Below are 12,911 nucleotides of genomic sequence, written 5' to 3' on the forward strand. Positions count from 1 at the left end.
ATGCTAGGATTACAGGAGTGAGCCATCGCGCCTGGCCCCATTTGAACCAGATCAGTGACTATTTACCATTTATCCATAACCAAGTCATCATTATGCAATACAAGGGGAAGCTTTATCAATTATTATGGGGTAGCCCTTCCATTCCTACTTGCCCTGGTTTTCTAAAACATTATGTGCATACTCACAAAAGTGTTACCCTTTTAGACACAATCATCTTGACATGGGTGTAAGTAAGGGGAGGTTATGTTAAAGAGCAAAGAACCTGTCAGAATGGGCTGGAGCCAGGCAGTGTTACTGACCTAAGACAGACGTAGTCACATGTGCACTAAATACTATGGCAGGGCCTGTTTTAGGGAGGGTCATTTAACCTGTGTCTACCTTGCAGTGACAGTGAATAGCACAGGGGCTTTAGGATAATAGGGAAGGGACAACGTACACAAGCTCATTCACTGTGATTTTTATTCAGGTTTCCAGGACTTAAAAAAGCCCAGGAAACAACACACCCACAGGCCCCATATAATTGGTCATCTCAAGTGAGACTCAGGGTACTGGATTAAAAAAAAAAAAATCTATGCTAGAAAGATTCCACCTAGAATGGAATCTGATCCGTCTAATTTGATCTTCCGGGTAGGGTGGAAGGCTTCTAAAACACTGATCCAGGCAGTCACTCTGGCTCTTTATTCCAAAAAAAGAAGGAGAAGCGCTTAAACAATTAAGCAATTCACTATTGCTCAGTTTAACTACACAGCTGAATTGAAGGCCTCAATGAAGGATGAGGTCTACCAGCTTACAGAACACACGGAAAATAACCATGGGCCGAGCGCGGTGGCTCACACCTGTAATCCAACACTTTGGGAGCCCAAGGCAGGCAGATCACTTGAGGTCAGGAGTTCAAGACCAGCCTGGCCCTGGCCCACATGGTGAAACCCCGTCCATACAAAATATATAAAAATTAGCAAGGCATGGTGGCATGGGCCTGTGGTCCCAGCTATTCGGGAAGCTGAGGCAGGAGAATTACTTGAACCGGGAGGCAGAAGTTGCAATGAGCTGAGATCGCGTCACTGCACTCCAGCCTGGGCGACAGAGCAAAAAAAAAAAAAAAAAGTCGCAATTTCCTGACCTTTGAAACAAACCTAATGAAAGCATATTATTAATTATATTAAGATTCATATGCCCAAAGCAGCTCATTTGCAAAACAGACTAGCTCATTTGAAATTGACAAATGACACAAGTCCAAGTGTACAAATGTTTGACTGAGGACTTACAGTATCAGCTCCTGCTCCTGGATTGCTCACTCTGTGCTAGTATAAGCCTCACTATGACAGCTCTGTGACGAGGGATACTACCTGCATTTTACAAATGAGGACATGAGGCTTACTCTAGGTCACAGCCATCAGTGCTGAGATGTGAATACAGGCCTGTCAGGCTGCTAAGCTCATTCTTGTTAACTTGATTTTCAGTATACAATTTTATATTAAAAAATAATAAATAATAAATTCTAAGCCCCCTGTTAATATGGAAATTGCTTGGTCCATTTTTTAATGGATCCATTTCTGCAGGAAGGAGATTAGCACTGGATTCCAGCGATGCCTGTCCAGCTCCACCCTTCTACGATGACTCACTTCTTCAGTCACTTTCTGCCAGCATCGTGCCTCGGTTCTGCTCAGCCCGAGTGTCTAGTGAAGATCTTCAGCTCCTGCAGCTACATGGTTTCATAGCAGGGCAGGCCAGATTCAGACCAAGATGCTGCATTTCAGGCCAGGCACCTCACACTGTTTAGGCTTTGGGGTTTAGGCACATTCAGGATTAGGCACATTGAGAGAGAAGAAAACTGAGTCCAAAGAGATGTCTTAGGGACTCTTCCCCCATTTGCAGCTTTGGGTTACAAAGATGAGTAGAAACAAACCTATGTGACCCGTCCATACTTGATGCAAATACAGACAGTGGTCTTTGCAACTTTTTGCAATGATTCTTCAATGAATTATGAAAATCACAGTCTGTAATTCCTGGGACTTCTTGAGACACCAGGCTTCTAGATATTTCTGTTTGATCTGTACTGGATGGATAGGAGGTGCTTTATGAAACCTCACTCATCTGCCTTTAAGCCTGCCATAAAGGAGGTTCCCCAACAAAGGATCACCCTAATTAGAGTCACTACCTGGAACCAAACTGTAAAAGCAATTACAGAACAGTGCTGTAAATTTTTTTAATCCAGCAAGAAATAACTGCAAAACATTGTCAAAAATCTTTAAGGGGCTGCAAAATATTGTCACTGTCAGTTTTTCATAATGTGTTGGTTAGTGGTTTTTAAACATAAATATCTCCCCTTTAGGCTTCAGGGGTCTCTTGGTAATCCTGCCTACTGGCCAATTACTCTGGGGATTCCAACAAGGCTGTCTAAATGGAGAGGCTAAATCTCAAATGAGATCAGATACCAGTTGGGGTCTTAGGCCCTTGCTGTTAGCTAATGAGTAGATGGACACCTTTTCAGGGTTTTTTCCCCAGTGCTCTGGCAATAAGAACCATTCATGTTCCATCCACATCTCTCCTAAGAAATTTTCACCTCAATATCTTGCTGGCAATGTTCGGAATCTCTCTTGTCTGTGCAACTGCCAGGTAATAACATACGGATTTCTTTTAGGATCCTCTGGTTCCAGAGCATACTGACACATGAGGCTAGGGTGTGGTTAATCTTTCTGCACTCGGGAAGGGTGCCATGGTCTAAAAGCCCCTGAACTTCCTGCATTGCTCCAGTCCCACTCTGACGGGCTTAAATATGGACACTTCTCTATGCAGTAAAGTTAGTACCTCTGGGAGGCAAAGGATTTGATCCTTTCAATGCTCCATCAATAGAAAATGTCCTGTCCCCACAGATTTCAGGAGAAGAAATTGAGGGAAGAGAGACAAAGCAAGACAGACAAATTATTACATGATGAGCACCAGGCTGCCCCTCTGAACAAACCAAAAAGGTGTTCATGGAGTTATGGCAAAGAGGACAAGGAAGAACGGAGTGGGGTGGAGGTTGGGGGGCAGGAGGGAGGCACTGGTGCAAATAGCACTGAATGACAACCAATAGCCAGCTTGCGACTGTACCACCAGTGTTACTGCTACAATCAGAGGCAACATTAATGCCAATAAATGGGTTGAATGTAAAAACAGCCCAAGAATAAGCCACCAACTGCTTCGCAGAAACCCCATTAGCAATGTATAATCCGCAGAGCGGGCAGGGAGTCTCAATGAATCCCTGTTTAAACAGCAGCGGGAGCAGGGACTTTTGGACAATCAGTGGAAATTCAGCTGTCGGGTTGGCTGGGACAGGCTTTTGGAAGGTGGCCCCATTGGTGGCTCCACCTACAAGCTGTTGGCAGCAGTGGTACTTGCTAATCGGGGCTTCTGATTCCAACTGGTTTTCTCTGACAAGACTATAGGATGATTCCCCTCAGTATTCTTTATACCAAATGAAATTTATACAAAGCCTCAAGGCTGCCTTGCACAGCGTGAGGTCACCTTGGCACTACTGAAACATGAAGGGATGGGAGAGGAAGACAGAAGAGGGGAAATGGCCAATAGGAGTGAGTAAGAAAGAAAGAAAAGGAAGAGAGGATGTCCACAGCGGAGGTTTTACTGTCTGCGCAAAATATTGATGGTAAGGAAAAAATTTGTTCCAGAAACTTCCCAAAGGATAAAAACTAGCTTCTGTGTTATGCCAATGAAGCAGGTGGGCACCTCCCTCTGTGATTGTAAAAGCAGAGACAAAATAGTGGAAGCCTCTTATATCTTCCTCTGCTCCCCCCATGCCAAAGGTAGGCTTTTGAAAGCTCCAAAAAATTACACAAATGCTCCAAGTGAAATTGGGTGAGCTAACGGCTTACAATCAGGGTTCTTTCCAAGAAACCCAGTATTTAGTTTCCTTTGCAAAAAGAGTCCATTCAGGATCCCTGACAATATTAGCCATTTGAAACTCTGTGATTGGACAAGGAGACAGTCCTTGGTGCCTGAACTCCCCCAAGCAAAACATTGGCTGTTGCTGGTCCTGAAAACAGCTAGTCTGTCATTTCAGGTTCCTCAAAGCCAGGCAGGTGGCATTTTATTCTTGGGCCTTGGGTAGAGACAGGATCAGTTAAGGAGAGCATTTGCACAGCGCACAGTACCGGGAAGTCGTTAATTGCTTGTATGGACCAACGCCGCCGGGCAGAGCGAGGAGACATCTGTGCATGAAAACGTTACACCCAGGAGGAGGGAAGAAAAACACCAAGAAAATTAAAAGGGAAAAATATAGAATAAAATGAAAGCTTTCCACACATCCGATGGATTCAAATGTACTATAATACACTGTAAAGTTGGGATTGGAACGACTAAAAGATCTGATCCTAAGCACAGCGGTATTCGGCTTCCCTCACCTCCCTCCCACCCCATCACACTCCAAATACAGCTTCAATTTCATTGTTCTTTTAGTCACATTTCAAGGTATACGGAGGCTGACATCAACACAGTTCTGACAAAGGAACTACAAATAGGTTTGAGGAACACTAACACACACTAAGATCATTGTGCAAGTGGAGAAATAGGCAGAAGCCCGTTTTCCCCTGCAGGAGGTAAGAAGGAGAACATATATTGAGAGCACATACTCATTCCTAAAAGGAAGACATTCTTGAATAGACTCAATACCAAATTTTTTCTGGTATGTGGTTGGGGGGCGATGAGGGAATTCGGTGTCTTGACATTGGGCCTGCAGGACTGTCTTCAGAGTGACACCATGGAGAAATGGGAACCGTGAAGAAACGAGGGGAAGGAAGAGGCTAACACTGAGGAGGGACCTTCTTGAAAGCTCCCTTGCTAACAAGATGAGTATCTGTTTATGGAGATCAGAAATTATTCTATTAACTTAAAGATCTCTCCAGTTATTTACATCAGAGCTATTTTAGTAACATAAACTAAAGCAAGAGTGGGAGGTTGCAACAATGTTTAAATGTATGCAAGGCAATACCTAACGCTTATCCTAAGTTCTGGGCCTTCTGATTTACCCTAGGAATGAACAACACTTCATCAGCTATTAAGAGTTCACTTGTCAAATTAATGTTGGCAATCTGATGGCTTTTGAGGCATCACACGTTTTAAAATTTTTAGGAGCAAACCTTAGCATTCCATCTAGAGAATATTTGGGTGAATAAAACAACATAACCTAAGTAGGGCAGGTTAAAAACACACAAAACCACAGGAGAAACAAACAATAATCTCTAGATGGCTCTATAAAGATGTTTTGTTATTACACTCCACTGGGCCAGGCGCGGTGGCTCACACCTGTAATCCCAACACTTTGGGAGGCCAAGGCAGGTGGATCACCGGAGGTCATGAGTTCGAGACCAGACTGGCCAACATGGTGAAACCATGTCTCTACTAAAAATACAAAAAATTAGCCAGGTGTGGTGGTGGGCACCTGTGATCCCAGCTACTCGGGAGACTGAGCCAGGAGAATTGCTTGAGCCCAGGAGGTGGAGGTTGCGGTGAGCCAAGACTGCGCCTTTGTACCCCAGCCTGGGCAACAAGAACGAAAGGCTGTCTCAAAAAAAAAAAAAAAACACTATACTGGCTGGGTGAGATGGCTCATGTCTATAATCCCAGCACTTTGGGAGGCTGAGGTAGGAAGACTGCTAGAACCCAGGAGTTTGAGACCAGCCCGGGCAACATAGCAAGTCCTCGTCTCTACGAAACACAGACCAAAAAAAACCCAAAACCAAAAAACCACTACACTTCCCTCACTGCTATGCCTTAAGGCAGTTACATTCTGTTCTGTTTTTCTTACTTATTTAAAGCTCTCAGGGGCAGAGATCTAAAAGGGAATAAAAATATGTAGGAGAAAAATTTGGGCTAAAAATGAAGACCTAAACACAGAGAAATCCAGCCTGGGCAACAGAGTGGGACCTCAGCTCTACACAAATATTTGTTTTTAATTAACCGGGTGATGAGGTGTACTCCTGTAGTTCTAGCTACTCAGGAGGCTGAGGTGGGAGGATCACTTGAGTACCGGAGTCTGAGGTTGCAGTGAGCCATGTTCACACCACTGCACTCCAGCCTGGGCAACGAGCAACAGAGTGAAGTCTCATCTCTTTAAAAAAAAAAAAAAAAAAAAAAAAAAAAAAAAAAATTCCAAAACCCAAAAACACAAACAGAAATTTAGTAGACTGGAATCATTTCCGACATCATTTGACATGTGAAACTAGACAGCTGAGGATTAGAAAATGCTCCTCAAGGGTATCAACCTTTGTAAGGGAGGTAAGGTAGCCCACATAAGATATCATGGCCATATTACACTTATGTAATTCCCTCCTTGGCCCCTACATAAATGGGATGAATGTGAACAAACTTCAAGGAGAGAGAAATTTATGTCAAATACATCACAAAATAACTGACTTATTTTTATCTTGTTAACCTATTAAGTTGAACCACAAGAATCTTTGTTTAGGTCAAAAATGGTCAAATATCAGCAATTTCGTATGACTTAAGCTAATAATCCAAGGTTTCTGAGGTTCTTAAAATGTTCTATTTCTTGACCTGTGAGATTATTAATTCACTGAACTGTACATGCCTTTGATTTGTGAACTTTTCTGTATTTGGTATATATCAATACAAGAGTTTCATATGAAATTATAATCAAAGCATCACCCCATTTTATTTGGTCACTATTTGAAATAATACATAAAAGGCCACTTACTATGTCTATTAGGGGGCTCGAACAGCCCACTTTCTGTGCCGAACAGAACACTGGGAACCACCCCGAACTGAAATTTCACAACTCTTCCTCCACTACCCTGCATATGCTATCTGATGAGAGAATTATCCACATGCTCTTGGTTCCTCTTTGTAATTATGGTGTTTGTAGTCAAAAAGTCCATACCATCAAAAACATGAACACAGGCTTAAAAGAGGCCCCATCTTGGAACTGGAGTTATTTTGATTTCTGTGGGCTTTTGTGGGCTTTACACACCCCCACAAAGTCAAAATTACTAGTCAGACTATTCTGCCCAATCTGAACCCAAGCATGGGTGGCACACGACACGAATCAAAGAGGAATTCAGAACTGCCTCTTGGACTGAAAGATCTCCTTGACCTGCCCCTGATACTAAAGAGAACTCCCACATGTACCCAACCATAAGCCTGGCTTTCATCTCAACGAAATGTCTTAGTTCCAACCTGTTTATCAAATCATCTCTCCAATTACCTGCAAACATGTGGGAAAAAAGAACTAACAATTTTGAATGGAAAAGACCTGGAGATGATATAGATGAGTGGGTGTTCCAAGGAGGTCTGTACTAAGCAAGTGGGCAGAATTCCATCAGAGATGTGAGGAAGGGGACTATAGGAAAGTGTCCAGAAGAAAAAAAAAAAAACCATTTTCCCTATTCAACTAAATGGTTTTGTTCAAGGCTGGTCTGGCCTCAAACATTACTTGCTGCCACTCATTTTAGTCACATACAACCCTAAAATAAAGTCAGAGATGGCCAACTCTCAGTGTAAACCAAGAAGGTTGGACATTCTACTGCAATCGAACTGAAGGCACTTCTAATACTCCCTAGAAATGGGTGTTTTGTCTAAAATAATTCAATTTTTTTAAAAACAAATATTAATTACAATCCATTATTTCCCATTCAGCAAGAGATAACAACAAAGAATTCCTAAGGCCTGAGTTTGTGCAGTGCTCAGTGGTAACTCTGTTGAAAACATCATGTCAGCTAAAAGTCTGTTTAACCCAGACCTGCAATCTGCCAACACAGAAAGCTTTCTTAGGATCATTCCTATGCTCTGCCAACATTCTCTACATTGTTGGCACCACAGGTTTCTGACAGCTTAATGATAACTACTCAGGGACAATGAGTTCTTTAAGAAACTAGGCACATAAGGACAAGCTCAGGTGATTTTTGTGTCATCTGGTCCACTCAGATATGTATTTCCATGTGGACTTAGTAAAAAAAAAAAAACAAACAAAAAAAAAACCTTTTAGACATTAACTTTAAGACTTCTCACAACTATGAAGTTCCAAATATATTAAGATCCCAAGACTTCAGAGGCATCCCCTTAATTTGTTGACAAACATCACAATACCATGGAAGACCTGAAGCTAAGGTATTCTACCCTGAAATAATGGGAATCAGCTCAGTGAATGGAGATTACAAGGACAGGGTTAAATGGGGAGTAAAGATTATGGACCATAAGAACTACCCCCCAACCCATACACACACAATTTAGAGCAGGTAAAACCAACCGAAAGGAACAAAGCAATGGCTTTCTTGAACAAACTGATTATGAAAGTGAATGGTTACAGGGGGATTACTAATCTAGCTGCTGCACCAGGCAGGAGCTGAGGAACAAGAATCCAGGAGAAGGGGTAAGAATCAAAGGCCGCGGCTCTGGCACTTACCCGCTCCTTGTAGTAGAAGGAGCTGATGGAGACCTGCTCTTTCTCGCTGCGAGTGGGGCTCCCACTGTATAAACGAAGGTTCCCCGGGGCCTCTGTGCGGATCTTCATAGGCGCGATCAAGCCAGTGTGATAAGCGGACAAGGCTGAGAGAGATCTGTAGTTGAAAATGATAATTATCCACACTGGCTGCAGTCCTGTCATATTTCCAATGGTGCTATTCTTAGCACTTGATACCAAGAGGAGAAGACAAAATGAGAAGATGGAAACTCCAGAAAAAGAAGTCAATAAAACTTTTAACACTGAAAAATGCTTTATCTGCAGAAGCATAGAATGCTTCTATGATTACAGACATGAAAAATTCAAAGGAATCTACAAATTACTAGAATAAGTGAATTTGAATACAAGGTCAACCTACAAACATCTACTATAGTTCTATCAATTAGAAACAAACATTTGGAAAATAAGTATTTTTAAAGCTCATTTATAGTAGCAGTAAAACACATCAAATACCTAGGAATAAATTTAATTTTTGAAAATGTGCATGACAATACAAAATGTTGCTGAGAGAAATTAAACGAGACATACAATGATGGAGAAATACACCACGCTAGTGGATTGGAAGAGTCCGTATTCTTAAGACATCAATTTTCTCTAAATTGTTCTACAGAGTCAACACAATTCCAATCAAAATACAAGCAGGCTTTGTAGTAGGAACTAATAAGCTGATTTCATAATTTTATTAAAAGACCTAGAATACCCAACCTGAACTAAACAAGAATAATATAATTGGAGAACTTGACGTATCAGATTTGAAGACTGAACTACATAAAAGTACATTATAAACGTAGTGTTGGCATAAAGGATAAACAGATCAAAGGAAAAAGGAGAGTCCAGAAAGACCACAAATATATGATCTATTGATGTTCACCAAAGGCATCAATACAAATTCAATGAAGAAAGGAAATCTTTTTATAAATGGTGCTAGAACAACTGTTTTTCTACAAAATAAAACAAACTTTGACCCCTTAACTCACAATACATGCAAAAATTAATTTGAAATGGATTACAGACCTTAAATAAGGAATTTAAATCTATAAAGCATTTATTTTTATTTATTTATTTTTCTATAAAGCTTTTAAAAAGAAACACAAGGCCCGGTGTGGTAGCTCAAACCTGTAATCCCAGCACTTTGGGAAGCTGAGGCGGGCAGATCACCTGAGGTTAGGAGTTTGAGACCAGCCTGGCCAACAGGGTGAAACCCCGTCCCTACTAAAAATACAAAATGAGCCAGGCGTGGTGGTGCATGCCTGTAATCCCAGCTACTCGGGAGGCTGAGGCAGGAGAATCGCTTGAACCTGGGAGGCAGAGGTTGTGGTGAGCTGAGATTGCGCCATTGCACTCCAGCCTGGGGAACATGAGCGAAACTCCGTCTCAAAAAATAAAAAATAGGCCGGGCGCGGTGGCTCAAGCCTGTAATCCCAGCACTTTGGGAGGCCGAGACGGGTGGATCACGAGGTCAGGAGATCGAGACCATCCTGGCTAACACGGTGAAACCCCGTCTCTACTAAAAATACAAAAAAACTAGCCGGGCGAGGTGGCGGGCGCCTGTAGTCCCAGCTACTCGGGAGGCTGAGGCAGGAGAATGGCGTGAACCCGGGAGGCGGAGCTTGCAGTGAGCTGAGATCCGGCCACTGCACTCCAGCAAGGGGGACAGAGTGAGACTCCGTCTCAAAAAAAAAAAAAATAAATAAATAAAAATAAAAAATAAAATAAATAGGCCAGGCATGGTAGCTCACGCCTGTAATCCCAGCACTTTGGGAGGCTGAGCCAGGTGGATCACGAGGTCAGGAGATCGAGATCATCCTGGCTAACATGGTGAAAACCTGTCTATAACTAAAAAATACAAAAAATTAGGCCGGTGTCGTGGTGGGCACCTGTAGTCCCAGCTACTTGGGACGCTGAGGCAGGAGAATGGCGTGAACCTGGGAGGCAGAGCTTGCAGTGAGCTGAGATCGTGCCACTGCACTCCAGCCTGGGTGACAGAGCAAGACTCTGTCTCAAAAAAAAATAAATAAATAAATAAATAAAATAAATAAAATTAAGTGATAAATTGGACATCATCAAAATTAAGAAAATCTGTTCACTGAAAAACATTAAAGAGGAAGAAAGACAAGCCACAGATTAGGAGAAAATCAATACATACATCTAGCAAAGAATTTGTAACCAAAATAGATAACAATCAGAAATAAATAAGAAATGCAGTTCCCCCAAAATGGGCAAAGTACTTAAGCACATCACAAAAAAAGATACCCAAATGGTTAATATGCACACAGAAGCTGCTTGACATCATTCATCATCAACATGGAAATGCAAATTAAAACGACAGTGAGATATGAGGACACTCACATCACAATGGCTAAAGTTGAAAAGACTGGCAATACCAAGTTTTGGAGTGGATACAGAGCAACCAGTGCTCTGAAACATTGCTGGTGACAGGGTAAATGGCACAATCACTATGCACAAACTTTTGGGCAATTTCTCAAGTTAAACATACATCTATTCAATGACTGAGGAATTCTGCTCCTCAGGTGCAGAAATTAATATACAAGTCTTTTTATGAAAATATGTATCCAGATTTGCTCATAATGGCCAAAAACTGGAAAGGATGCAAATATCTATCAACAGGACAATGAATAAACAAACTGTGTTATATTCATCCGATGGACCTACTGACACATGCGGCAATGTGGATCAACGTCAGTAACATTAAGTTGAGCAAAGTAAGCCAGACATAAAACAGGTCATGCCGCACAATTCCACTTCAATGAAGTTCAAGAACAGGCAAAACTATGAGGACAGAAGTCAAGACAGTGGTGTCCTCTGGGTGCTGAAGGGCTGGGAAAAGGGACTGGGAACCTTTGGGGGTGAGGACAATGTTCTATATCTTAATGTGAGTGTTGGTCACCGAGCCGTACACTTCAGATTTGTGTACTGTAAACTATACCTTAGCAAAGGACTGTCAGTTGAAAAACATTCTAATAGGAACATTTTCCTCTCTAATCCGAAGTCCGGATACAGATATTCCTTCTTTCCCTTTGAGAATACAGGACATTTTCTTTTTTTTTTTTTTTTTTTTTTTTGAGACGGAGTCTCGCTCTGTCACCCAGGCTGGAGTGCAGTGGCCGGATCTCAGCTCACTGCAAGCTCCGCCTCCCGGGTTCACGCCATTCTCCTGCCTCAGCCTCCCGAGTAGCTGGGACTACAGGCGCCTGCCACCTCGCCCGGCTAAGTTTTTGTATTTTTAGTAGAGACGGGGTTTCACTGTGTTAGCCAGGATGGTCTCGATCTCCTGACCTCGTGATCCGCCCGTCTCGGCCTCCCAAAGTGCTGGGATTACAGGCTTGAGCCACCGCGCCCGGCCGAGAATACAGGACATTTTCTACTCCAATAAGGAACTGGGTGTAATGTAGGTATTCCCTAGTACTGAACCCCAGTTCCCATGGGGCCCAGGTCACATCTGCCCAGGTTACTGCAGAGACTGGCCACCTCTTGGCAAAACAGCAGTGTCTGCTCACACAGTTCTCCCATTCAGTTCTCTTTCTTTCTTGTTGGCTCAGCTATTCATTCATAACTGATATGGTTAGGCTTTGTGTCCCCACCCAAATCTCATCTTGAATTGTAATCCCCACAGTCCCCACATGTCGAGGGAGGGACAGAGTGGGAGGTGATTGGATCATGGGGGCTGTGTCCCCCATGCTGTTCTCATGATAGTGAGTTCTCACCAGACCTGATGGTTTTATAAGATCTGACAGTTTCTCCTTCACATACACACTCTCGCCTGCTGCCATGTAAGATGTGCCTCTTCCCCTTCCGCCACGATTTTAAGTTTCCTGAGGTCTCTCCAGCCATGTGGAACTGTGAGTCAATTAAACCTCTTTTCTTTATAAATTACCCAGTCTTGGGCAGTTCTTTATAGCAGTGTGAGAACGGACTAATACAATGACTATGCTGATTATACTGTATCCAGCGCCTTCAGGGGTTTGCAGCAGGGAGCTTTGCAAGTTATTATATCTTGGTCACCAGCCTGCAGAACCAGAAGTCTACTGTATAATCCTAAAGTTTTAAAACCCAGTAATCATAACAGGACACACAGAGCACTTCCGATATACCAGGTGGTGTTTTAAATGTTTTTAGAGGGACTTAATCTTCCCAGCAACTACAGGTGGTGGGTGCTACGATCATCCCATGTTACTGTTGAAGGAACTGAAGCTGAAGTTGAGATAACTTGCCCAAGGTCATAAAATGACAGGGCCAAAATTTGGATCTGGACACGTTGGCTCTGAAGTCCATATTCCTATCTGCTACACTAGATTGCCTATAAAGAAAAACTTTTTTTAAAGCACAGAAAAACAATGACTAGACAGAAACATGTTCTGTTGTCAAACATGATTATCTCTAAAACAGGGAAAAGGCAAAGAAAGGCTTTCACATTGTA

At 42.5% G+C, this 12,911-nt stretch overlaps 1 protein-coding gene across 8 annotated transcripts in view; it reads right to left on the reverse strand.

Moving 5' to 3' along the window:
* The window catches only part of LOC105491538 (WD repeat domain 59), a 116,411-nt gene that overhangs the window by 20,511 nt on the left and 82,989 nt on the right, over nucleotides 1–12,911 (reverse strand). For 7 of the 8 annotated variants that reach the window (XM_071084955.1, XM_071084951.1, XM_071084957.1 and 4 more), the window contains 2 exons: nucleotides 8,417–8,570; nucleotides 4,152–4,208 (listed from right to left, as the gene is read on the reverse strand). In XM_071084955.1, the coding sequence (XP_070941056.1) occupies nucleotides 4,152–4,208; nucleotides 8,417–8,570 (211 nt within the window). The remainder of the gene's footprint in view (nucleotides 1–4,151; nucleotides 4,209–8,416; nucleotides 8,571–12,911) is intronic. The other variant, XM_071084950.1, reaches the window with a different exon arrangement.

This window comes from Macaca nemestrina, chromosome 18 (genome assembly GCF_043159975.1).
Source record: "Macaca nemestrina isolate mMacNem1 chromosome 18, mMacNem.hap1, whole genome shotgun sequence".
In the NCBI taxonomy this organism is placed as follows: Eukaryota; Metazoa; Chordata; class Mammalia; order Primates; family Cercopithecidae; genus Macaca; species Macaca nemestrina.